At 39.5% G+C, this 27,875-nt stretch overlaps 1 protein-coding gene across 1 annotated transcript in view; it reads left to right on the top strand.

Moving 5' to 3' along the window:
• dnajc17 (DnaJ (Hsp40) homolog, subfamily C, member 17) overlaps positions 1 to 27,875 on the top strand; it is a 77,764-nt gene that overhangs the window by 15,655 nt on the left and 34,234 nt on the right. Inside the window, exons 3-10 of the mRNA XM_017703265.2 lie at positions 3,994 to 4,052; positions 6,281 to 6,368; positions 6,560 to 6,642; positions 9,215 to 9,320; positions 12,107 to 12,150; positions 19,613 to 19,690; positions 25,838 to 25,918; positions 27,359 to 27,481. Coding sequence (XP_017558754.1) covers positions 3,994 to 4,052; positions 6,281 to 6,368; positions 6,560 to 6,642; positions 9,215 to 9,320; positions 12,107 to 12,150; positions 19,613 to 19,690; positions 25,838 to 25,918; positions 27,359 to 27,481 — 662 coding nt within the window. The remainder of the gene's footprint in view (positions 1 to 3,993; positions 4,053 to 6,280; positions 6,369 to 6,559; positions 6,643 to 9,214; positions 9,321 to 12,106; positions 12,151 to 19,612; positions 19,691 to 25,837; positions 25,919 to 27,358; positions 27,482 to 27,875) is intronic.

The following is a 27,875-nucleotide window of genomic DNA, read 5'->3' as shown; positions in this document are numbered from 1 at the left end:
AAGTCATTCTGAGAGAACACTGCAGAGTATTGTATTTTCCCTACTTCAGTTAACTACCTGTGGATTAAAGTACTGCTGAGACTTAGGATGTCACAGCTAACCATATCCAGGACTCCATGAGACCACTGGTGGGGTTCTCACTGGGTGAGAAAGATGCCTTGGTTCTTTTTTCCAAGCCAGTAGTAGCCAGTCATGGCAAGATTTCACAGAATTGAGGAGCACGCAAACATTATATGAAAACCAACTTGATTAGATGGCTGTACATGTCATGGACTGAATTTGTGTAAGTTCTTCTCAGTTTTGGAGCCGTTGTCTTAGAACTGTTAATAGGATAAACTTGCAACAGATGGGTCTTGGCTACAACTAACATTGGGAGAAAATTGAAAGGACTGTCATTAGTTGATGAATTGAAGTATGTAATGTGCCAATCTAAAACTGCAGGATAAAAAAAAACATCTGTTTGTAAGTTAAGTAGCAGTTTTGACAATTAGAACTAATGTGTTAATCTTTTATTAAATGAATGATAATAAAATCCAGACATGAAAGTTTGCTTGATCACTATGTAATGATAAAGAAAGCATATCTCTGAGATGCTTTGCTTTTCCAATTCTTGTTAGTTTTGAAAGCTTATGGAGCTATTCCAGCATAGTTAGGCTGCCTTATTCTTGCCTTTGACCCTAGCCATCGTTCTCATAAAGGCCTGGAGCTACGGTGGTCAGTGGTTGAGACAAATCTAGCCAGGCTTGTTCTCTCATACCCCCCGGAGTCCGTCCCATGAGTGTACACAATAGGTCTGGAACCATAATTCGGTGTTAGAAAAAGTGAATCTGCACCTTGGACAGGAGAGCCAAGTGGCATGTTTTTGATTGAGGCTTTCGTGGTCTCTGGATGCTGCGGCTGAATCCTGATTAAGTCAGAAAAGGAGGCAAACGAGGGGGTAATGGGGGGTTCAGAGCTGAACGAGACAGGCTGGCTTTCCTAGAAGCGAAAACTGAGAAGGCTGTGGAGTACGCGGCCTCACATGCATGCTATTTACGCTCTCACACGACAAGGGGAAGCCACGAATGGGGGGAGAAAGCCGAGAAGGGGGTGAGGCAAGGGTCACGTTGCGCTGGAGACCTCCCGTCGCGTGTAGACACCATACATAACTGATGCCCCAGGCTGGCCCGTGCAGCCTCATGCTAACTGCGCATTCTTCCCCCTAGCACACGTGCTGATAGCGCAAGTACCTTTCAAACTGCAGCAGCTGGACAGATGTGCGTGCTGCCTCTCCATCTCCTGGAAACTGGAGAAAGTTGTTAGTGGGGAAGAATGGTGGTTGTGCCAGAAGCAAGTCATTAAGAGCTTGCCAGAGAGTGGGCTCTAGAGGGGGCTTGCATGGAACCCCTGATGGTCTTAGCAGTTTACTTGAGCATTTTAACCATATTCGTTGTTTGACCGGCCAGTACTGTTTAAAGTATTAGCTAGAATTTGAATGTATCAATGAGACTATTTTATAAATGACATTTATGTTAAGGCATAAAATAGACAAAGGTAAAGAATTAACCTTTTATGTATTGCATGTAGCTAGCATAATGTTTTTTGACTTAGTATGGTAAATTACATACATATCAGTTGACCTACAGTTGAACTTTCATTGTACACATTGTAATTTTTTGCTTGATATGTTTACATATAATCACTGTCCTGGCATTGATTCTAGAGAAGAGTAACTTGTAGACATGCAAAAAATGTTTTAATTAGAAGTGGCAATACAATTTTTTTGATACTGATATCAATATTCTAACCTTGAATGTCGATCAATACTGATGCTGGCAGGTAAGTGAGAGACACTTCCAAAATACCTGTTTCCTGCTCTGCCAGCACACCATGTAAGCATGTTTTTGTGATAAGAGATCTGCAAATATTGACTGATTTGTTTAATAGTATTAGAAATACAAAATTCTACATACATGCGTATAAAAAAAACTACACATAATTCTACAAATAAATTTATTACAAGTAATTTCTGTGGCTCCTTTATCCATTTCAAAGCAGCAGGTTAAGTCTGCTTAAACCAGAGAAAGCATGCGTGAGTTCTACTCAGAAACCTGTAAGCTAACTTGATTCATTTCATGGTTCGGTAGTTTTTCTCAGTAGTTTAATAAATTGCTTCTCGAAAAAATAATTAAGGGCTAAATCTGGCCTTGAAATCAGCCTATAGGCTACTGCAATAGTAGCTTTACAGTACTGTACTGTAGTCTCTTATTACTGTTTTTAGCCTATTAATAACAATAGGCTTTGTCATTTATTTTGTTTTGTTGACTTCAATGTAACCACAATGTTGAAATAATATATGCCTTTGTTCATTTTGCAAAGGAAGTCATTCTATGTGTGGAGGGCTGCAGAATCAACCAACTGCACATCCACACAATAAAAAGCGCTGCCTCGCACTACAGAATATACATATTTAGACTCATATAACTACATATTAAAAAAACACTCTAAAAGAAATAAAAGATTGAGACAAACATTACTAAATTGTCTGGGTTGATTGGCAATCACGATAGATGGAATCTGTCAGCGGTTCACATTAGTCTAAGTGAGTGATACTACTATCACTTACCTATTTCAGGATAGATTTGTTACAGGATTGGATCAGATTGTGTAGATCGTTTTAAAATGCGTTCGCACCAGTAGTGAACTCCAAGTGGCTGGACTTGGAAGCGGACCAAGATACATGGTTTTTGCTGGACAATGGTTCTGTTGTTTGGTGTAGCCCTGAGTATGGTGTGACCATTTGCACCAAACAAGGAAGGTGTTATAGGGCCCTTAAACACTAATATATTCTAACACTAGCCACTCAAACTGTAGGCTGCTACTGCCAAAGCAACCTAAGTACCATGTTTAAGAAAACAAGCTTTTTGGCATAGGGTGTTTTGGTGAGCTTTCCAGTCTTCTGATTTCAGTCTAATGTGCAGCAGTGTTAGGTTGCGTATAGCAACATTCGTATTTTGACTCTTTAACAACCTTGTAATTCAGAGGACCCAGTGACATACGCGATAGCTGTTTTTTTTTTTTTTTTTTCTTCTTTCTTTCAAAAACATCATTCCATGGGAAATCAACTTAGATGCAGAGTCCCCAGAATTCTTGCAGTGCAGATACCCTTGAAACTGCAGCAGCTGGACAGATGTGCGTGCTGCCCGTTTGTCTCCAGGAGAAACTGGAAAAAGGAGATGCTTGTTAGTGGGTAAGAGAAATGGCGCTTGTGCCAGAAGTGAGTCATTAAGGACTTGCAAGAGAGTGGGATCTAGAGGGGGGGTTTGCGTGGAACCCTTGATTGTCTCGGCGGCCCCTCCAGAGGGCTTAATAGGAGTTGCAGCAGGGGGCCTCCAGGTTTACGTGGGAAAAGCGGCAGGCTGTCATTAGAGGAAACAGCTTTCGTGAGACTCCAAGCGCTCTTGTTTTAACACCGGAAACGTGGGTTAATGGGAGCCCCTCACACAGTCATTGCCTAGAGTACAGAACCCTCTCATTATAATTATGTAATATCCTTCTTTCAGCTATGAACATGCATGCAAAAATCCTGGGCAGGTATCTCTATTAAGCCTCAGTTAAGACATCATCATTTGTGTTCCCTTTACATACATATATATATATATATATATATATATATATATATATATATATATATATATATATATATATATATATATATATATATATATATATGTATGTATATATATATATATATATATATATATATATATATATATATATATATATATATATATATATATTTATTTATTTAATCATTTCTCTGTTCTCAATCCCACCCGCAACCATTTTTTTGCTGGGTAACCTTCAGTCAAACATGTGGAGCTTTGAATGCAGATTTCATGGTTTCTTCTTTCGTGCGAAGAAGACACACATGCATGACTGTCCTTGAGCCTCACCGTAAACCGGGTCTGTGTTTGATAGTTGTGATTGTTCATTGTTGTCTGTCATACACAGCCGAGCTCTTCCACCAGCTCTCACAGGCCCTCGAGGTGCTGACTGATGCAGCGGCCAGGGTAAGTCAGCACTGACAAACTAACCACCACACACAGATTTTTATACAATGCTAGGGCCAGAGATGGGGACTCAAGTCAGCGACTTGAAGTTATACTCGAGTCGCATATTGACCTGCAACTTGGACATGTGATTCATTAACTCCTGACTTGACTCAAACTTTAATCACTCATGACGTGACTTGGACTTGAACTTATCTGATTGGCAGCTTGACTTGGACGCCCGCTTTACTTACTCAGATTCACATTTAACTGACTCAAGACACAACTCAGACGTGTGCTTGAATGATTTGCGACTCGCCTTATTTGTGGCTGGACTCAGGCTTGACATTTAACTGACTTGCAGCTCAGACGCATGTTAGACTGACTTGTGGCTCCACTCCACCGCAAAGACCTGACTCACTCAACTTGGGACGCACACTGAGACATGCCTTTGGACTCTGACATGTGCTTAACTGACTCTGGACTCTACTCTGACACACCTTTTAAAGGACATGCTATTTGATTCGGACGTACACTGGACCTGAATGTGGGCTTAACTGACTTGATTTGACCTCTGACAGTATGTTCCACATGTATATACTACACAGTATTGTCCAAAAGTCTTAGGAACCTAAAAAAATCTGTGAAGCCATTTATCTCAACAGTAAGGGTGTTTTTTCATTAGAGTGCATAACAAAGAACACAAAAAACAGTAAAAATTTACAAGAATTTCATGTTTTCAAAAAAGTACTTTCTAAGGTAGTCTGAAGAGCACAGGATTGGTTTTAGATTTCTCCTTGATGCCATCAGCCATTGCATTTTGTTCCAGTCGAGAACGCCTGATTTTACTTTAATGAATGAATGCAACAATTTTTTTCACCAATAATTCATTGGTAAAATGAAGGTTTTTTTGGTCGCTTGCGCAGCCATCCTGCTAATGTTTTTTTAAAAAATGTTTAATAATTATTATTATTATTATTATTATTATTATTATATTACACTCCATTGGAGTGTGCCTCTGAAAAACCTCCATTTAGGCCTCCTTGTAGCCCTCACACGTCGCCCTACCCCTCTATGTCAGCAAAACTCAGGACACCCTACGCCTTTAGGCATGAACGCACAAATGTAAAAAAATGTTGTTTTTTTTTTTAAGATAATTAATTACTATATTACTTACAGTTAAAAGAACACAGGTTTGGTTCCTGACTTCTCACTGTATGACGTTGGTAAATGTCATCAGCAGCACCTGCTTTAACTGAATTGATTGAGTTGCTGAAGCAGCTGTTGGATGGTGACCATAAATTTCCTTGAAGAGAGCTTTGGATTTGACGAAGCTGACACGCCTAGACGCTAGAGCACAATATACGGTTTATTTGGTCATTTGTCTTTTAATGCTTGTGTTTGTTAAACAAATAAATATGTACTATTTAGAGAAATGGCTTACATACGATTTTTACAGATGTCCTAAGGCTTTTTTGCAATACTGCATGTATAAATACATACGTCATTACTGTCCAAAGAGAAACACATCTTAATTTTCCCCTGTTTTTATGTTTCTACATCATGGCAGCTGCACTTTACATAGTGGGAAAATGTCATGATGAACAGAAAATGCACTAAAATTGCTTAGAATAAGATTTCTTTGCATTAAATTATAATAAAGTAAAGAACATTCATTTTTTGGACAGACACTGTGTAATAGTTTGTGCCCTTTTGTGAAGCTTTTATAAAAAGCACTTCAGAAATTCAGCAGTATTTTGTCCAGGCTTTTTAGCTTACACTTGCACATTTATGTACTAAAAATGCACAAAAATGCAAATATGCAAAATGCAAAAATGAAAAAACATTCTCTCTCACTCACTCACTCACTCACTCACTCACTCACTCACTCACTCACTCACTCACTCACTCACTCACTCACTCACTCACTCACTCACTCACTCACTCACTCACACACACACATGCACACATTCTCTCACACACACACACATTCACACACATGCATTTGACAGCTTTAGACCACACTCCTTGTTCAGTAACGTAGAGGTTACCTTCAGGAACAGTCACAATTGTTGTAACTTTGTTTTCTAGGAATGGATCATTTGTTTGCTGTGCTTTGACTTAAGTTGCATAGCAATCATTTGTGGAAAAGGCAGTTCTGCCAGGAATATTGCCTGCTAATAAAGCAAGAGTTTTAGTAAAGCCAGTTTATCTCACTCTGCCTCTCCACTGTCCTTTATTTGCTACAGGCTGCCTATGATAAGGTCCGCGCTGCCAAGAAACAAGCTGAGGAGAGAACACGGAGACTAGATGACAAGAGGAAAAAGATCAAACTAGGTGAACCATACTTTGTCTCTTCAGTATGGCCAAACCACAGAGCCATCTCTCTCTGTACTGTTTAATGGGATTAGACAAGATCAGGCAAAATTATACAATTAGCTCAGAGTGCCTTACAGAGCTGGATGCGTTTGAACTGTGATTAATTTGGACTATTTGGTGTCTTTTGTGTTTTGTATGTTACTTCTCAGACTTGGAGGCCCGTGAGCGGCAAGCAGAGGCAGAAGTACAAAAAGCAGAGGAATTCAAAATCTCCCGCACATTAGAAGAAGAGGTACAAACTATTTTGTTTCTTGAAAGATTTTTAGAAGAGAGGCAGATTTTTAGAGACACATCTAGGCAAAGAATAAGAACTAGCGGCAACAAAGGCTGACTGATGATAGCCATCAGCTTATTGTTGCATCAAGTATTCTTTGAGAACTGGCACTTGAACACGCCACGAAGCCTACAGCTGACAACCAAAACACATGTATGTAATTAGTCGCAAAAAGGGAACAGCTCTCTGTAGCAGAAGCTGGCAATAGTCTGACTAAAACATACAAAGTAAACAATACACACTGCACGAACTGCGTTAAAAAAACAGCCACCTGTTGGCATCTGAAAGCCAGCAGGCAGTTTGGTGTGTCAGGGCCCTTACTTTATATGTAGATATATGGCTGTTTAATATGAAATTAGTCTGAAAAGTCAGGTGGCACAACCAGTAAGTCCAGCCAACCAGCCAGACCTGTACAGTTTTGATAATGCTAACTATATACAAGATATAAAATGCACATACACGTGCAGATCTAAAAATGTGTAGTGTCCTTTTTAATAAGATTTGTCATTTTTAAAAACATATATATGACATGGTGGTGGCGTGTTAGTGTGTGTTGTGCTCTCTCTCCCCCTCTCTCTCTCTCTCTCTCTCTATACATATATGTACACACACACACACACACACACACACACACATATATATATATATATATATATATATATATATATATATATATATATATATATATATATATATATATATATATAGTAAAGGAGTGGTTCTGCAGGTGGGGACCACTTCTCAGTACCGCTGCTTTCTGGCTGATGTTTTGGTGACTTTTGAATGTTGGTGGTGCTTTCACACTCGCGGTAGCATGACACGGATTCTACAACCCACACAAGTGGCTCAGGTAGTGCAGCTCATCCAGGATGGCACATCAATGCGAGCTGTGGCAAGAAGGTTTGCTGTGTCTGTCAGCGTAGTGTCCAGAGGCTGGCCCAGGAGACCAGGAGACGTGGAGGAGGCCGTAGGAGGGCAACAACCCAGCAGCAGGACTGCTATCTCTGCCTTTGTGCAAGGAGGAACAGGAGGAGCACTGCCAGAGCCCTGCAAAAAAAAACCTCCAGCAGGACACAAATGTGCATGTGTCTGCACAAATGGTTAGAAACCGACTCCATGAGGATGGTATGAAGGCCCGACGTCCAGAGATGGGGGTTGTGCTCACAGCCCAACACCGTGCAGGACGCTTGGCATTTGCCAGAGAACACCAGGATTGGCAAATTCGCCACTGGCGCCCTGTGCTCTTCACAGATGAAAGCAGGTTCACACTGAGCACATGTGACAGACATTACAGAGTCTGGAGACGCCGTGGGGAGTGATCTGCTGCCTGCAACATCCTTCAGCATGACCGGTTTGGCAGTGGGTCAGTAATGGTGTGGGGTGGTATTTCTTTGGAGGGCCGCACAGCCCTCCATGTGCTCGCCAGAGGTAGCCTGACTGCCATTAGCTCCCGAGATGAGATCCTCAGACCCCTTGTGAGACCATTTGCTGGTGCGGTTGGCCCTGGGTTCCTCCTAATGCAGGACAATGCTAGACCTCATGTGGCTCGAGTGTGTCAGCAGTTCCTGCAAGATGAAGGCATTGAAGCTATGGACTGGGCCACCCGTTCCCCAGACCTGAATCCGATTGAACGCATCTGGGACATCATGTCTCGCTCCATCCACCAACGTCCCGTTGCTCCACAGACTGTCCAGGAGTTGGCGGATGCTTTAGTCCAGGTCTGGGAGGAGATCCCTCAGGAGACCATCCGCCACCTCATCAGGAGCATGCCCAGGCCTTGTAGGGAGGTCATACAGGCACGTGGAGGCCACACACAATACTGAGCCTCATTTTGACTTGTTTTAAGGACATTACATCAAAGTTGGATCAGCCTGTAGTGCGTTTTTCCACTTTAATTTTGTGTGTGACTCCAAATCCAGGCCTCCATTGGTTAATAAATTTGATTTCCATTGATGATTTTTGTGTGATTTTGTTGTCAGCACATTCAACTTTGTACAGAACAAAATTTTCAGTTCAAAAAATTCAGTGACAATATTTCATTCATTCAGATCTAGGATGTGTTATTTCAGTGTTCCCTTTATTTTTTTAGCAGTGTAATATATATATATATATATATATATATATATATATATATATATATATATATATATATATATAAAATACACACACACACATGCTTGCAAGTATACATGCAATAAAATTTTATGGGGCTGAAGTAGGTATGAATTTAGAGATTCCAGACATGGCCTAATTCAGTGACCGACGGTAGGTGGCAGTGTTCTATATTAAGAGATCAGGGTCACTGTAGTTCACATGGTTTAGGATAATACATATTGGACTTTTGGTACTGTTTGGATTTATGGAAATTCTTACATGCATGTCTTATATAGGTCTGGTTTGCATTGTGCTTACATGCTGTACATTACATGTGTGTGTTCTTGCAATGGAGCACATCTCTTGACTGAGTTCAGTGTATGTGTGTGTGTGTGTGTGTGTGTGTGTGTGTGTGCGCGTGTGTGTGTGCGCGCAGATCACCCGGTTGAGAGAAGAAGGCTCGAGACAGCTGCAGGAAGAGCAGAGGCTGATCCGAGAGCAGATCCAGAGAGAGAGGGAGGGGAGGCTGCACATACACTCAGGTATTTAGTTACTATTAGCATTTGGAGCTTTTCTGTTATCCAACTTACAAGCAAAACATCCTTGTATCTTGTATCGCACATGTGCAGTGAATTAACCGTGCCTTTGTTATCCCATAGATGACCTCTTATTTTGATTTTTACCATACTTTTTTTCTGTCATTGATGTGCTGTTTACGTTACATATATTGTATCCTGAAAGTTACTATATAATAAGGTCATTCAGTTTTGAGCGGATTTGTTTTTTAAAGGTGGCATACAATGAGTTCATTTAACATGGTCATTTTCCAACCTTTCTTTATCCCTTAAGCTATGCATACTCTACACAACTTTTAAAATCCTAACAGATTTAACAGATTTAACAGATTCAACTGTCTTTTTATTTTGTCGTAAGGAAGCGCATGCTAGACAATAAGACAAAAAAAGGAGACAACACACTGAGGTTAGACTAGCAAAAGTACTTAAAATCCCAAATCTCATTGTTATCATTTGATACAAACAAAGCTAAACTGGACTAGACCTGTTTGTACTTTAATGCACATACAAGAAGCGTTGCAAAAATGCAAACCTGGGGATGAGTATTAAATTGAAATGCAGACATTACAGTGTGAGCTGGATAAATGTTTTGCTATGAACTAGTAGCTAACTAAAACTCTAAAGAGAATTATTATATATTATTTTATTATATTTGCCTGAGCTCTTCAAGCTCTCTCATTGGCTGTTGTCTGGATCACTGATTCAGTTGCACCACTGAACATCTAACACTACAGGACCCATGAAATCGAAGAAAAGAAAAAAAAAAAATCAAATGTTTGAAAATATCGGAGGGCCTCCATTCACACCACAACTCCCGGCCTGGAAAATTGCTTCAGGTTTTGAAGATTTTTTTTAGAAGGGACACATCAGGGTTAAAATTGCAATAAAAGCTGTGTAGTGTAGGCCCAGCTTTAAAATGAAATGCTATTTTTGTTACTGTGAATGGTCTCTGTTCTGATTGGCCATCCTGTAATTTCTCATTCCAAAAGCAGTCCGGGCAGAAACACTTCTTATAACTTCATGGTGAATGGGGCTAAATTGGTGAAGGCTGAATTGGCAAATATATGTATATGTAATTTTTACGGCTTCATTTCCATATGTGGACTATATGGACTGGGGAGTGAAAGTTTGAACATTTAAGAAAATATTTCCACATTATATACCACATCAAACCAAACCAAAAATATTTTGGTTTTGTTTGATATGGGCCCTTCTCCTTATTAACTTCTTGCCTTCAGAAAAATGCTCACCTTAGTTGAAATTTATATTCAGAAATTCAGAGGAACATGACCATTAAATGAAGGGGATATTACTGAGGTTCAGACACAAAACATGGAGATAGCATATAAGACTTTATTATGGTGAGACGGAGAACTTTAAATATTTGTCTGAACTCTGTAGGATCTGACCATCCACTCATTTGAGACCTGGGCTCAGTTAGGTTCGGACATCATTTCTCAAATGAATTCAACTCTTCTTTAGTGCTTTTTGCTGCTTTACCCTTGCTTCCTACTTACATTAGATTTTTTATGTACATATATATAAACTTCCTACTTATATATATCTGATCTGATTGGTTACCCTGTATTTTCCTTTGTTCAAAAAGCAGTTAGGCTGACTTATAACTATAATGTAAATGGTCATGGTTAAATTGTAGTAGGCTGAATAGGTGGATATATGTTGGCTTTGTGATATCACAAAAAATGTATTCAAACCAGGCTGTTTTTGCAGTTAGTTTCCATATATGGCCTGTATTGACTGGAGTGAATTATATGTTTTGCAACTTTAACAGTGTTTACATAGTATCTTAATCTGTGTGATATAAAGGCCCATGTACTAAATTTTTCTGGTGTTTTGTTTTTCCCTTATGATTTTTATGTGGTTTTAAGTACCAATCATCATTTTTATATGACTATTTTCCAACCTCTCTTTATCCCTTAGGATTAAATATACTTTTTGGCTGCTCTGTGGTGCACCTTATCCAAAAGTACTCTTGGCTGAAACAGTCCTTATAGCTTCAGCATGATCCTACAGAGTGGAGCGAAACTGCTGTAGACTGAATTTGTGGATATATATAAATATGACTTTACAGTTTCAGTTTAAATGAATTTTGCATAGCTAATGAAATAACTGGAACATTTTAGGCTATATATAATCTGTTGTTTATTGACTGCTTTCATTTTCACTACACAGCAGCAGATACAGTCGTTAGGCATGTGAAGGTTTAGTTGGTTATTGTTTGCTGGTTGTCGGTTGTGGGTTTCGACAGAATTGTTGGGCCACACTCAGATTTGGATGGAAAACTTGAGTCCGGTGTAGACGGAATGTTCTCAGGCTATATTTGGGTTCAGGTTCAAAATTTCATGCCTGATTAAAGCTCTAACTAAGAGCGTGACCTGGATGTGAGAGGAGAGGCCTTTACCTGAACCCACACTGTGTCCCTGTGCAGAGATGAAGATAAAGCTCGGCTCATCCGCACAGTAGCGCTTGCACGCTAGCGGACCTCCAGCTGGTCTCCCGGGCTTGCTCAGCTCTCTGCAGTGAAGAGACGTGATTTATATAAAAAAAAGAAAAACCCACTCTGTTTTGCAGTGGCTTAGCCCCAGTGTGATATGTGAACTTGGCTATGGAAGCTTAAGCTGAGGATGATGCAGCATATATCATTTGTGGGGAAAAAAATGGACTAACTGATTCTCCCTCTCTCTCTTTTTCACATTTTCCCTCTCTCCCTTCCTCTCTGTTCTCCTTGATAGATACATCTGAACAGGGCAACAGAAATACCACCCCTAAATTAAAGGTAACACTTAATGATATTTCTGCACATAATGTGGTCTTCACTATGCACTGAACACAACAGATTCAATTATTATTAGATACTTGATTGCTGTATTTTTTCAATCTATTGAAATGCACAATATTCAATAGATTTTATTCTCTGTACATTTCTGCGTAGTCAATTAAGTTGCATACAAATGTGAAATGTGTTGTTTTATAGAGAAACTTACTAAGTCAGAACTGTTCACAGAAGTGGTGATGGGAACCAGATGTCTGAAGCGTTTAAATGGGATTTCCATGTATTTTTTTTAAATGTCTGCATGGCTAAATTGATAAGATATAAACAAAGTCATTCAGAGTGGTTTGCTCTGCAAACTGCATTCAGAATGCTTCTTTCTGTCTAGAGAGTCAGAATTGTTGACAGAGGTGGTGATGGGAACCAGACATCTGACAAATTTTAAACCCTTAAACAAGCTCACAGAAAGCTATTACACAAGATCGAGACCCTTTTGCATTCACTGCCTGATGCCTGGGGCATAGGTTTATGGTTGTTTTTTGATTAGTTGCCAACTAATTTGGTCGTCGATTTTAGGCAACTAAGTCGAATAATCACTGCACCCATATCATAATGATTTAGTTTTGCAGTTTTATTTTGAAAAATCATTGCTATTCTCCATAATGCCTCTAAAGACTGGCTAACAGAAAGCGTCTTATGAGAGATCGTAACAAATACCTTGCCTGATGATAGAAATATTGTTTTTTGATAGTGATGCATGTGGTAAGGGAAAATAATATCCAAAAAAACAACCCCCCCCCCCCCCCCCCCCCCCCCCGAATGTACAACTTACACCCCCATTCCAATGAAGCTGGGACATTGCGTAAAACGTAAATAAAAACAGAATACGATGATTTACAAATCCTTTTCAACTTATATTCAATTGAATACACTACAAAGACAAGATATTTAATGTTCAAACGGATAAACTTTATTATTTTTTGCAAATATTCACTCATGTTGAATTTGATGCCTGCAACACGTTCCAAAGAAGTTGGGACAGGGGCATGTTTACCACTGTGTTACATCACCTTTCCTTTTAACAACGATCAATAAGCGTTTGGGAACTGAGGACACTAATTGTTGCAGCTTTGTAGGTGGAATTCTTTCCCATTCTTGCTTGATGTACAACTTCAGTTGCTCAACAGTCTCCGTTGTCGTATTTTGCGCTTCGTAATGAGCCACACATTTTCAATGGGAGACAGGTCTGGACTGCAGGCAGGCCAGTCTAGTACCCGCACCCTTTTACTACGAAGCCACGCTGTTGTAACACGTGCAAAATGTGGCTTGGCATTGTCTTGCTGAAATAAGCAGGGACGTCCCTGAAAAAGACGTTGCTTGGATGGCAGCATATGTTGCTCCAAAACCTGTATGTACCTTTCAGCATTAATGGTGCCTTCACAGATGTGTAAGTTACCCAGGCCATGGGCACTAACACACCCCCACACCATCAGAGATGCTGGCTTTTGAACTTTGCACTGATAACAATCCAGACAGTCCTTTTCCTCTTTGGCCTTGAGGACATGACGTCCATGATTTCCAAAAACAATTTGAAATGTGGACTCATCAGAGCGCAGGACACTTTTCCACTTTGTGTCAGTCCATCTCAGATGAGCTCGGGCCCAGAGAAGCCGGCGGCGTTTCTGGGTGTTGTTGATATGTGGCTTTCGCTTTGCATGGCAGAGTTTTAACTTGCACTTGTAGATGGAGCGACGAACTGTGTTCACTGACAGTGGTTTTCTGAAGTGTTCCTGAGCCCATGTGGTAATATCCGTTACAGAATGATGTCGGGTTTTAATGCAGTGCTGCCTGAGGGATCTAAGGTCACGGGCATTCAATGTTGGTTTTCTGCCTTGCTGCTTACTTGCAGAGATTTCTCCAGATTCTCTTTATCTTTTGAAGATATTATAGACTGTAGATGATGAAATCCCTAAATTCCTTGCAATTGCACGTTGTTCTTAATCTGTTGGACAACTACTCAAGCAGTTGTTCACAAAGTGGTGAACCTCACCCCATCCTTGCTTGTGAACGGCTGAGCCTTTCAGAGATGCTCCCTTTACACCCAATCATGACACTCATACTAATCACTCATGACACTCATAATCACTGTACTCATCATGACCATTTCCAATTAACCTGTTCACCTGTGGAATGTTCCGAAAAGGTGTTTTTTGAGCATTCCTCAACTTTCCCAGTCTTTTGTTGCCCCTGTCCCAACTTCTTTGTTACGTGTTGCAGGCATCAAATTCAAAATAAGTGAATATTTGCAAAAAACAATAAAGTTTATCTGTTTGAACATTAAATATCTTGTCTTTGTAGTGTATTCAATTGAATAGGTTGAAAAGGATTTGCAAATCATCCTATTCTGTTTTTATTTATGTTTTACACAACGTCCCAACTTCATTGGAATTGGGGTTGTAACATCAGCATTGCATATTAGAAATATATGTAGGTTCACTGTTAGTTTTGAATAGTAAATAAAACATTCAGACCACTGGTTTGTATCACTACCACTAAAGAAAATCCGAGTTGTTAAGTTCCTTCACATCTTAAATGTTCTTTAATCATTTCACATTATACCAATAACTTTGGATCACATTATACCTGGATTACTTAGATTCCATCTCAATAATTGAGACATGCCAAGATTCTGAATAATCTGTATAATTCCCTATTAAATGCTGGATTTCTAGTGTCCATTCATTATACATGGGGCTCTTTCATGTCTTATATATTTCACATGCAAGTTATTTGCTTTAAACATTACAGCTTGAATGTTTATAGTAAATGAGTCTAAAAAGCACTGGAAGGAGTTTTACATGGGATACTGTAATTAAACTGAGTAAGATAGAAACTCTAAAATATTCCATGTGTAAGGAGTCTGTTACAGAAACTGACTGTTCTTTGCCAGGCAATATATGACCCAGAACACTTTCCCACTTCCCCTAATACTCCCTCTACACAAGGCTTCACCCTTGATCCATTCCTCTGTCCATTGCAACCCTTTTGTCAGGAGAGCCATAGCTGTGTAAAGGGAGTTCTGTTCTGTTTCATTTGGAAACCTTTCAGTTTCTCTTATTAAGGGCAACATTAGCTAATGTCTTTATATTTATAATCGCATTAATACATTCCTGGCCCATTCAAACTCTTTCCCCTAACGAATTAGTGATGTTGGCATACTCATTTAGCAAAAATAAACACTAGAGTCAAATTTTGAGTGAACTCTGGGTCATATGTGATTTAATTACGTGCAGTTCGTGGTGAATGTTATTTCTAGTTATTTTCCCAGGAGCATCCTTGCCTCAAGGCCCGAGAGAGGGCAGTTTTTTACGTCGTACAGGCATTGTGCTTCAAATATACTTGTGCACAATTATTATTTTCTGAAAGCAATTAGACTTTGCAGAGTCAGTCAGAAGTGCTGTCTTTTCTTAGAACAAATCATTGTCATTATTTTACCAGACCACTCAGTTCATTTTGGGAATTGCCTTGAGTCTCAATATTTATTTCTCTTTTATATGGAGTCGGTAATCCTTGTATTTTATTTGATTTATGTGGCTACATCCAACGTAAATTATGTGCGCTCTGAGCTCCCTCTCCAGCAGGTTCTTTCTGGTGAGTTGCTGGGAAGTCTGATGAAAACCACCGTTTACAATGACTTAGAAAAATGAGCTCCAAAAGCCCCTAGCCTGACCATCTCGCGTGAGGTTGTGTTATTTTTCGTGAGAGGGCTTTTGCTTTTGTTCTGGAGGGGTGAAAAAAAAAGGTTACTCTTATTTGTAGCTATAGGGTTGTATTGACTGAAATGTAGCGAAGAAAGTGCCAAAAAATCTCTGGACACGACTCCCAGAAATGCTCAGAATTGTGTTTAGACTAGAGGCATGCAGTCTTGGCCCAGCCTGCTAGATTCTTCTCAAATTTGAGGCATCATCCAAGCTCTGTTCTGACTTTTTGTAAGATTAATGGGGGAAGAGGTTATCATCAGGTAGAGGAGAAGCACTTAGGGTGAAGCTGTATTTAGAGTGGCATAAAATATGACAAAAAGATATCACAATACTTTTTGAAATTTATACAGTTAAATCATGGTAAACAGTCATTCAGAATGTTTTAATGTGATCATATTTTGCTTTACAACCTCTCCACTATAAATGGATTTAAAAAAAAAAAAAAGCTAAATCCCTCTGTCCAGCTATTATGAACCAGTGTCTCAGGTATTGACATAAATGTCCATCAAGGAGCTTTTAAAGGCATTTAATTCTTCAGACATCTAATTCCTATTACCACCGCTGCAAACTATTCTGACTCTTCAAGTTTATTTCATATCAGTCCACTCTGAATGAATTTGTTTACATCTTAACCATTTAATTACAATATTTATCACAATATTTACTCGGTCAGAATTTTGATGATTTGGAACCATCAGAAGAGAACCACAAAAAATATCATCAAAGCAAAAAGTAGAATAATTTTATTCACGTATGACTCTGCAATGAGTTCAGTTAAACATGACTAATTTTGACTTCTCTGTTACGAAATGTGCAGATTAGTGTACTTTAAGCACTGATGACATCCATATCTTCAGAAAAGTGATGTAATATGATGTAATTTGTCATGATGATGATAAATATCATCATATTGTCCACCCCATGATGGCGTATTCATGGGCACTTCTGCCCACTTTCGCATATGTGTCCGTTCATATCCTTCTAATACTGTAATTTGTAATGAACTCTGTTGGTCCACACTGTAAAAAATAACAATAAAGCTCTTAGTGTTCTGTAAAAGCAAGTAAACAAATAGTTCAGTTTAAATAATGAACTTTTATTCACGTATCACTGTGAGGTTGTTTAATATGCATAGAAATCTAAAAATTACACTTTCAGAAGTGACCAGAATGTCCAGATATTTGTAGACACCTGCTCACTTTTTTTCTTCTTCTGAAATCAAGAGTATACATGCTGCAGTAATAGCCACTACTTTTCAGAGAAGTGTTTACAGTAGATGTTAGAACATTGCTCTGAGGACTTCTAGCCATTGCTTTGCATTGGACATTGTGGCATTAGCTTCATATGTGGCTGCTCCAGTGTGTCTCATTCTATCGACATTGCTCTTCTGTGGAGATCATAGCAGCTGTGTGCGCAATAGAACACCTGCATCAGCAATGGGTGCACCTTAGAGTCGTTGAATTACTCATTAGAAGGGGTGTTTGACTGCTAATGGACATGCTGTGAGGATCCAGACCCTATTATATTTGTTATTTAATATACTTTTAGTGCATGTATCATTTACACACATGATGTTTTTGGCCTTGCAGTTCATAAACATACAGATAAATTTGAAAGGCAAGCTGATATGTAAAAAAAAAAGTATTCAGATATACTATTATAATATACAAATATGTAGGTTAAAAAGTTTAAAAATAAAAATGTAAGTTTTACATATAAATGCTGCACAAATAATGTTCTTGTGTACATTGCAATTTAAGACAACCATTGGTTGGGAAGATTTCATGCAACAAGTAGCAATCATGGTGAAGGTGAAGGAGCTGCCTAAAGTTCTCAGGGACATTATTAAACAACACTCAAATGGAAAAAGCTACAGGCCCATAGCAAAGACCTTAACATACCTTTTAGTACAATTGGTTCTGTGTGGAGTCTGCATGTTCTCCCCGTGTCTGTGTGGGTTTCCTCCGGGTTCTCCGGTTTCCTCCCACAGTCCAAAGACATGCAGTCAGGCCAATTGGACATGCTAAATTGCCCCTAGGTGTGAGTGTGTGTGAGTGATTGTCTGTGTCTGTCTGTCTGCCCTGCGATGGACTGGCGACCTGTCCAGGGTGTATCCTGCCTTCCGCCCGAAGACTGCTGGGATAGGCTCCAGCACCCCCCCGCGACCCTGACGGAGAAGCGGCTTAGAAAATGGATGGATGGTTCGATAATCTGCAATTGGAAAGTTTATAAAAGTTTGAGGACAGGTGTGCCATGAAAAAATTCTCATGCTACTGTTAAGAATAGTTAGAGAGATTTGCTTATAAATAATAGCTGGATGACCTGAAAGCAGCAGGAACAACAGGCAGAGAACAATAAACATTAAACTGCACTGCAGTCATCTTTGTTCCTACACCCTGTGCAAAATTTCTCTATCAAAAGACAATATGGGTGCAGATTTGAACTGGATATGTGGAATGGAGGTATATCAAATACCAAAAAAACAAGTGTCTAAATATTTGTTTCCCCTCATTGTGTAATGTATATAACTTAAACAGGTAATGTAGCCTAAGCGTAAGCAGCTTCAATTTCAAGCTATACATGTAAATACTGATGCTGTAGGCCTACAGTGTTTAGAAATGATCATTAAAACGACTGACTTCTGATTTCGTATGAAATTAGACACAACATTTAGTTAATATTAGAAGGAACACATTAGAATGTCTATTGGGGTATTATGGACCTTATAGGCAATTTGTTCATTATAGTTCACAAGTCTACAGCATAATTCCCAGATGTTTTTTGTCCAAAAAAACTCATGAATATTCTGAATAGTAGTATATTTATTACTGGCATTTATAGGTGTGCAGATTGTCTAGAATGCTAGAATGTCTGTCAAACTGTAAATGTAGAACTTATATTCTACACTAGAATGTAGAAAAAACAGGGCTCATTTAAGTTAATCAGTAGCAACAGATGGTAAACTAGCACCATCAAAATCTGGAACTTGAAGTTAATGATTGTGCATAAAAGCAGAGTTGCCCCAAAACATAATGACTGACCAATCCACAGCCATATAATTTGCCACAGTGACTTACATAAGTGTCTGTAAAGGACTTCTCTCGCTGCTCTCCACATTTCTTCTGACATCGCCTCTCCATAAGCAGTGGTTTAACGTGCCTCTGTAAATCTGTCTGGTTACTGTTAGCGCTTCATTAAAACATCTGGTGGTTAGCAGGTGAGTCAGTGCTGTGAGCGCTGCAGGCTTCTATGTTAATTTAATCAATTTCTCCCTTTTTGGCTTTTTCTCTCCCCATTGCAAACTGAGAGTAAGGCTCTAGGACTGGAGTTTATTGTGCGGGTTCAGGTGTGGTGAGCTCAGTCTCTATAAAAAAGAAATAAATAAATGTAAAGTCTCTGCCTCAGAGCGCTGCTCTCTGACCTTGGTTTGCTCATTCCACATTTATCTATGCAGACCATCAGGAGGAGACCCACATCCACTACCAGCAAATGGGTTTATGCACAGCTGCATTAACCCCTTCACCCGCAGCTGTTAAAAATAAACAGTTCAGGCATGCCGTTTTTTTGTGTTGACCAATTTATGAATGAATTGAGATTAAGTTTATGGAGTCAATATGGAGCTTGGAGGAGTTCATTTTGTTTGCTGTCCTATAATGTCTTTTTGATTTGCTTAGTTTACATACTATGTGTTTCTGTCTCTCTTTCAGCTGAAGTGGAAGTGTAAAAAAGATGATGACACAAACGGCGGATATTCTGAGGAATTTCTTCAGCGCCTACTTCAGAAGGTGACACTATATGAATGATCTTCAATGTCCAACAAATCAATCAGCATGCTTTAAAAATCCTAAGCATCTAAGATCATTAGTTGTTCAAGCCCATATTTGAGCTGTCACCACTGATTATATTAGTAATCAGTTAATTTAATGATTATTTGAAGATCAGACGTGAAGATTAAAGATCAGTCAAGTAATCAGAGTTTTTAAAAAGGTCAGTTATAACAGCGCAGCACCGCATGTGGTACCCTGGGCTCAAGGAGGACGCTGCAGGCAGGGTTCAGGTTTACAGCATCCATTACTTTAATTCATACAAAATAAACACAAACAAAACCAATGCTATGTTAAGCTGGCCACTTTTCAGTCTCTTGTTCAAGCTTTCAGCTCTTCCATCCTTAGCAGCTGCTACTCTCTCTCGCTCTGTTCCCTCTCAGCTCTTTTTAAATGGTGCGAGAGCTGAGAGGAAATGAGAGCTTGCCTGTCCGCCTCCTCGTCACCGCTCCCAGTTGACAGCTCAGCCGCCCGGGGCGAACATGAGGTGTAGTGAAGCGGCCTTGCTGCGTGACCTGGGGCAGGGCCCAGGCGGCAGAGCTCGGGACTCTCTTGTTGTCGGCACCGTCGTTCTCCTCCTCCTCACACCGTCACTTTTGTGACTTGCGTCCGTCGGTGGCAGCTCAGCTCCCTCCACACTCGCAGTTCGCTCCCTGGCGTCCTCGCCGAGGTTCGTAGCTGCTGGGTGTACAGGCCCCGCCTTCCTGCCAGCTCTTGCAGCTGCCATCGTCGGGCGCATGCCACAAACAGGCTCTACTGAACAATAACACATAAAAGAATCTTTCAGAGATTCTAAAGTACTTTCTTAGAAAAAAGACGGACTAGGAACCCTTAAATACTCTGTGGAAAAAAACTATGCTAAACTATTCTATGGAAAAACCACAATATGACCAAAAAAAAAACGTGGTAAGCTTGAGCCAGTTGACCATAATTTTCATCTATCACAATTGTCTGTCAAGACGGGTAATTTTAATGTTCAAAAACAGGCTTTAAGTTGCAGCAATTATATCCGTCTCACAATGTTTGTTTTCCCCCCCAAGAAGTGTTCTTTTAATATGTAATGTTAGTCCATGTCCTGAATTCATCCTGATATGTTGTCTGGCTTCAGAACCATTTATAGCAGCATGATGTTTTTGGAGCTCATGATCTTTTTACCTCGCTCATTTTAAAAACATAGAAGACAACGCATAACTACAGTAACAGTAGATATTAGATTAGCTGTAAACACACAATTTACTACATTTACAGCGAAAATTACCAAACCAGAGCAAGATAGCTTCTAACAATGAATTGAATGAATGAATGAATGAATCTCAGGTTTAAGCAGGCATAGAGTAGGCCTCTAGTCCATGTGTGCCTGTGTGCACAGAAAACGCATTCAGATGGTGTGCTTTTTTTTTCTTTTTTTTTTTAAATATATATTTTTATTTTATATAAGTGACCTGCCTAAGTATGCGCCCCCCCCATTAGTATTGTCAATTGGTGATGGCTAGGGGGCACACTACATAATGCATTCTACTGATTTTTCAACATACGCCATGTGCCTTCACACGCATATGAACTTGAGTGAAATCCCATTTTTAATCCATAGAGTTTAATGTGATGTCTGCCTACCCTTTGCAGCTATGACCGCTTCAACTCTTCTGGGAAGGCTTTCCACAAGAGTGGGAATTTTTGACTATTCTTCCAGAAGCGCATTTGCAAGGTCAGACACAGATGTTGGATGAGAAGGCCTGGCTTGCAGATTTATCCCAAAGGTGTTGTGTCGGGTTGAGGTCAGGATTCTGTGCAGGCCAGTCAAGTTCTTCCACACCAAACTCCCTCATCCCACAAAGTTGGGAGCATGTAATTGTCCAAAATCTCTTGGTCTACTGAAGCATTCAGAGTTCCTTTTAGTGGAACTAAAGGGCCAAGCCCAATTCCAAAAAAAAACAACCTCACACCGTAATCCTCCCCTCCACCAAACTTTACACTTGGCACAATGCAGTCATACAATTATCGTTCTCCTACTGTCGTTCCCGAAAGCTTCCACTTTATTATAATACCACTGACAGTTGACTGTGGAACATTTAGTAGCGAGGAAATTTAATGACTGGACTTGTTGCACAGGTGGCATCCTATCACAGTGCCACGCTCATGAGAGTGAATTAATCTTTCACAAATGTTTGTAGAAGCAGTCTGCAGGCCTAGGTACTTGGTTTTATACACCTGTGGCCATGGAAGTGATTGGAACACCTGAATTCAATGGTTTAAATGGGTGAGTGAATACTTTTGGCAATATAGTGTATCTGCATAATTCAACTATGATGTGAACCGTCACTCAGAGTGGTTTGATGCAAAATGGTATATTGTAGACTGCTGGCATAGGCTTAGAGGCTTAGATTGTGTGTGTGTGTGTGTGCGTGTGTGTGGTATATTGTAGAGAAAGTTGAGCAGTTCAGATTTGTTTACATTGGTGGTGAAAAGAATAAGGGATCACAAAGTCTTACATGATAATGTAAGACATTGTAATTATGATAAGACATGAATAAAACAAATATGGCCATTTTAATTACTCCCCTAAAACGACCAGTGAACCTCTGTACATCTTCAGCAGAGGTGGATGAAGTACACAAATCATGTACTTGAGTTAAAGTAGAGATGCCCAAGGTAAAATATTACTCCAGTAAAAGCAGAAGTCCTTACTCTAGACCTCAACTTGAGTAAAAGTACAAAAGTATTTGGCTTCAAATGTACTTAAGTATCGAAAGTAAAAGTACTAAAAGATTAATTATGACTCTAATGTCCTGTTATCATTCGCTTCATTTCACCTCATTTTAGGTGAAAATCCTCCAGTGTCTCTCTGGGTAAAACAGTCTTTTAATAGAACGTCATTAATTAGTGACGCTGACGTCTATTAAAATGATCATAAGCACAAAACACTGAAGTTAAGCAGTTTCCATCAGGGAGAACCGAGTGGCTCTGAAATCACTTTTTACACACAAGCAAAGTTTCAGTTTAAGATTACTTTATAAATTTGTTACAAGTTGAATAAAAACTGGCTTTAAAGTCAGGATCACAAATAAGTTTTCCTTTACTATATTAATCTGTAGGTCTCTGTTCATAAACATAAACTAACTGAAACTAATTTACTATAAAATGAAAGTGTTTGTATGAATTCAGAAAAAGAAACCTGCCAGTCACGTCTGCATATGTGTACATATTACTGTATTGTGGTCAATTTACACAAAGTTAGGTTAGTTCCATCATTTAGGGACATATGTGCTCCCAAATTTTTACGCTGCAGCACTGACGTTGAACCGTGTGCTGCACTGGGTTGATATGACCAACAGGTCAAAACAAGCTCAGAACAAAGTGACTGCTGTGCCCTGATTTGGTGTTCTTGCTTTCCACTTCTTTTGTTTTGACATGTTACGTTTTTATACACACAGAAACCAAAAGGAACGACAGATTTCTCAAAATGTAGTGGAGTAAAAAGTTAGATATTAGACTTTGAAATGTAGTGGAGTGAAAGTAAAAAGTTGCTCAAAATGGAAATACTTAAAGTACAGATGCACGAAAAAACTACTTAAGTAACGAATTACATTTACTTAGTTACTGTCCACCACTGATCTTCAGCTATGTTAATGATTGTAAAATAGTGATCAATCTGAAAAGACTAACTTTTAGTGACATTAAATGGCCTGTTTTCTATCACCAGGCTTGTGAATCACTCTGCTCTGACAAAGTTTACTAATGGAACTTTTCCTCAACTCTGAATTAATTTGTGTGCATCTGAATGACCCAGTGGAGGAGAAATTGGGAAAATCAGTGGAATTTCCCTTTAGAATATGCATTACCATAATACAGTTGCCCACTGATCAATGCCAAAAGTAAATTTTAATTTGCAAATTTTTAAAGAAAATTGAAATCGATTAATAGTGATTGCTTTTGAGTGAAAATCTCACTTTTCAGTATTTACCCTATTAGCTAAAACAAACAGCAGCCTGTCCGGGTCCAGACTGCATGGTACATTTTTAAGAAGTGTGAGAAAGTGTCCTTGTGTGTGAACGAGCTGTTTCTCCTCCTAATGAGTCCAGCCCCGTGTCCAGCGCCCCAGGTTTCAGGCCTGCATGACATCAGCCATTTAAGCACTTTTTTATTTCGCCCTCCTTGTGTGAGCATCATTAAGTTTTGTAGCAGCGAAAAGTGCCGAGGGCACTGCAGTGCCCTGTTAAAGTGCCGCACGCCACTCTCGCTCACCGGCTTCGCTGGTATGTTTAGCACTGCCAGGGGAGCTGCTCGAAAATGTGTTCTTCTCATGCAACTCAGCAACTCCGTACCACCCCGGTGCAGCACCTAATCGGCTCCGAGGCCTTCTGGCAGAGATACATATTTGTTAGAGTAGGCCAGAATTCAAGCATGTAGTTATGATGTCACTCCCAGGACTGAACTAGGTTGTCTCTCGGAAGGCATGATGGGAGCTTGGCTCCAAGAACTGTCGAAAGCTAAATTTGAAGGTGCTTTGAACGAAGCAGGGTTGCTCAGTATGATGACCTATCAAGGTGTTAAATCACATCACAGCATGCTTTCCTGAGTATTTATGTGTCCTGCAGCTCATTGGGAGATTAAAAAACCTCACTTCCAGAAAAATAGTGATATGTTCAAAAAAGTTGTTTTTGATTCTTTTATAGTTCCAATTTCCTTTTACTGATTTAATGTATTTAGCATGAGATTTGAAACTAGAGTCATGTCATCACCCTATAATTCATTCAGTCTGTGGTGAAAGCTGGAACATTATTAAAACTAGATGACAGGTCTCCCAAGGGCCGCATTCATCTAAGCGTTGATTTTATCATTAGAATAAAAAACCTCACTGTAATCAGTTTTTCATAATTGTGCTTAAGCTACTGTTTTGCCTGTTCTCAGAAAAGCTCAACATTGTAATGCATATCGATTCTCATGAAAACGGCTTCAGGTATTGTGATTGTCTTTGATGTATTACCCACACTTTGAATGAAGGAATACGTTTTTTAAGGGGGTGAAAGTCAGGTAATGCTGGTAACAAAGAAGCAGGCTCTAGTCTCCATTTGGAAAGGGTCTCTGTATGTTTTGGACCGCCAGAGTCCAACCATGATCAACTTTACTCCCCTCCCCAGCTCTCCCTCCGCAAAGAAAGCTTTGGAAATGTTTAGATATATGAAATAGGGGTCCACTGGGAGTCCTTTCTTTTGTCACTATTGGCAAGGTTTTCGTCCTGAGTGTCCAATTGCATTCATGCCTTTTCTTTTTCCCAGCAAATGAACATTGATTCCCAGGGACTTTAGGTTCTCAGAAAACATTTTTTTCTGCCGCTTGACGTCCAGTCTTTGGGTAATGTCTCAATAAGCCCTTCTCTATGACAGGTGACATCTCAACGCTGTGCTGATTGGCCAAGGGGTCCCTGCTTGGTCTCTCTTTCATGACCCTGAGTGAACAGGGACAGCAGACAAATCGAAGACTCTGTCCAAACCAATCCTCCACTCCTCTGCTGTGGGGGTTAGAGGTCATTTTGTGAACTAAGCCAAACTTCCCATTACTCCCCAGTCTAAATCTTACTGGCAGGCCTTTGGAGCTTAGCTGTGTTAATTAGAGACCCTGTATCCCCCCCAACGGAAAAAAAAAGTCCTGACTTAGCCTTTTCTTCCGTTGGAGCAAAAAGAGCTAGAGAGATCCAGAGCGCTGACTGTTAGCAAAATAGAATGGTCCCAAACTGGTCGTAGATGGACCGTTTCCTTGTGAATCTCTCCCAGTTCACTGTTCTCATGGTCTGAACATACATAAAGTGATTAATGATATACAGGCAGAGTGATTAATGACGTGTCGTACAATTTTATGTAAGTGCTACAGTGAATGCCAAGCCAGAAAGTGATATTAAGAGACATTTCCCCCCGAATCCTGCCTGAAGACAGTTTAGTCTTGAAGAATGTTTCTTTTTTTTTTATTATTATTATTATTATTATTCCATGTTTTCTTCAATATCCAATTTAACTAAACAATATGCAGTTGTGAGGAATTGTTTGTAGACTTGTCAGAAATGTCTGGAGCTATTTAGGTCCATCTAAATATGTTTTGTCTCCTATTTTACAGTATGGAGATGTCTTGAACGTTGTCATGTCCAGTAAGAAGAAAGGTAGTGCTGTAGTAGAGTTTGCAACAGTTCGCGCAGCGGTGAGTATTCTCAGTTTCACTAGGTGTTCCAGGAACAGTTCTGTATAGCAAAGGATGTTCAGCTTCCAATTTTGAGTAGAACCTAGTGAAGGGGACTTCGCAGAATACTAACAACACTGATACTGTAAAAGTGTTTATTGGGGTATGTTGACATTATAACCATGACAGGCTATAATGCTAAAAAATAATGTTAACTTTTATTTGGTTAGTCAGTGACCCAGTTGTTTCTGACAGTCCCTCTTATTGTTTAAAACATTACATGTTTTAAAATCTTATAATAAAAAGGTAAGAAAAATAAAAAGGTACAGATATGTAGCTTCCTCTAAGAAAAAGTTATTTGAAGCACACAGTTGAACCTTAAAAACGTTGTTGTACCTTTGGTCGTACATTTACATTATCTGTGCCATGATGAACTAAAAGGTACTTGCACAATACTTTTTTTTTTCCTGACAGTGTGTGTATTAACATAATGTAGCTAGGCATTGGACAGAATCTGCCATCATGGACGTGACCTGAATAATGGAGAAAAAAAATCCCAGCTTAGTTACAGTTACATCAGCCCCACATCCTGGTAATGTCATCTTTCAAAAATTGTTCCAGTACATGTTCCCACACAATGCATTACTTAGAGACAGCACTCCTAGGAGTCAGCTAGCCACTTCAACATCACTAGTATTAATTGTAATCCTAGAGTTTGTTTAAACCTTACACTAAAGATCACTGAGCATCATGGGTGTGGCTGAAGGTAGTATTTATAGTTTTATAGAGTTTGTATGCATAGTCTGCATGGGCTTGTGTTTCTAACGGAGACCAGAGCTTTATTTATTGCCGTGATGTGTCTGGCTGTCTGCATCCTGGGATTTAGCGTGCTGGGACTCAGACTGTTGTGGGCTGTGCCTGCTTGTGTGGTTACCTCCTCAGAGAACATGGCCGCTGTGCTGTAAGAACAGAGTCTGTCTGCGTCTGGCACTTCACTGGTCTCTGGGTAGACTGGAGGCCTGGGGCTAGCACAAGTTCAGCACTCTGTCACACCGCACATAAACATTCGATCAGCGTGATGTTACTTTGACAGTGATGACTGATGACATTAGCATTTACAGTAGGTTTTTTTCCCCCTTAACTTTATTAAAAACTTATTTTCTCCCTGTTTCTTCAATTTTCTGAAGTAGCCTTGACTGATCTGACGTTACACTGCAACTAGTATTATGAAGGCTCTTGACAGAAAAGAAATTGGGAAAGGCATACAAAATGTGTTATATGGGTGGTTTAAAAAGAATGATCATTCATCATAAAGGGTATGTTTATAGAAAATGGAATATAATGACTTCTATAATACTACTATTTAAAAATTTATCTTCTCATATCTAAATAAACTAATTTAAAGGAAATCATCACTGTGTTTGAATTGTGTGATCTTACTCATTTTGTACTTTGATTCAGGAACTGGCATGCAAAAATGAGAGTGGCCTGACGGGAAATCCTTTAAAAATTGTCTGGCTGGAAGGACGACCTGAATCCGTGGCTGCAACAGCACCCAATCATACGTCATTCACTCCTTCACAGGTACAGTAACCAACTTCAAGTCCCATGTCACTGACTCAACATTTTCCAACTAACGCCAATATTTTGGCAGTTTACAGAGTAAGAACAGAAGCAAAAAGGACCAGGCTGTGACCAAACTGTGTCCCTACTTCTTTATTAGTATTGTGCTACAGAGAGGTGAATCATTTAGTTTACTGTTAGTAATAACAGTAAAAACATATGAACATTCTCAAAAAGTGTGAAGTGGTGGAAGAGCATTCTAGAACAGTGTCAATGGACGAGAACATTCTAGAATAGAGTGAAACGGGCAAGAACGTTATTGAAACCATGTGAAGTTGTTGAGGAAGAACATTCTAGAGCAATGTTAAAATGGGGGAGGACATTCCGGAGACTCCCATCACGCATGTATTGCTCA

This window comes from Pygocentrus nattereri, chromosome 10 (assembly GCF_015220715.1).
Source record: "Pygocentrus nattereri isolate fPygNat1 chromosome 10, fPygNat1.pri, whole genome shotgun sequence".
Classification (NCBI taxonomy): Eukaryota; Metazoa; Chordata; class Actinopteri; order Characiformes; family Serrasalmidae; genus Pygocentrus; species Pygocentrus nattereri.
This window is presented reverse-complemented; position numbering and strand designations above follow the sequence as displayed.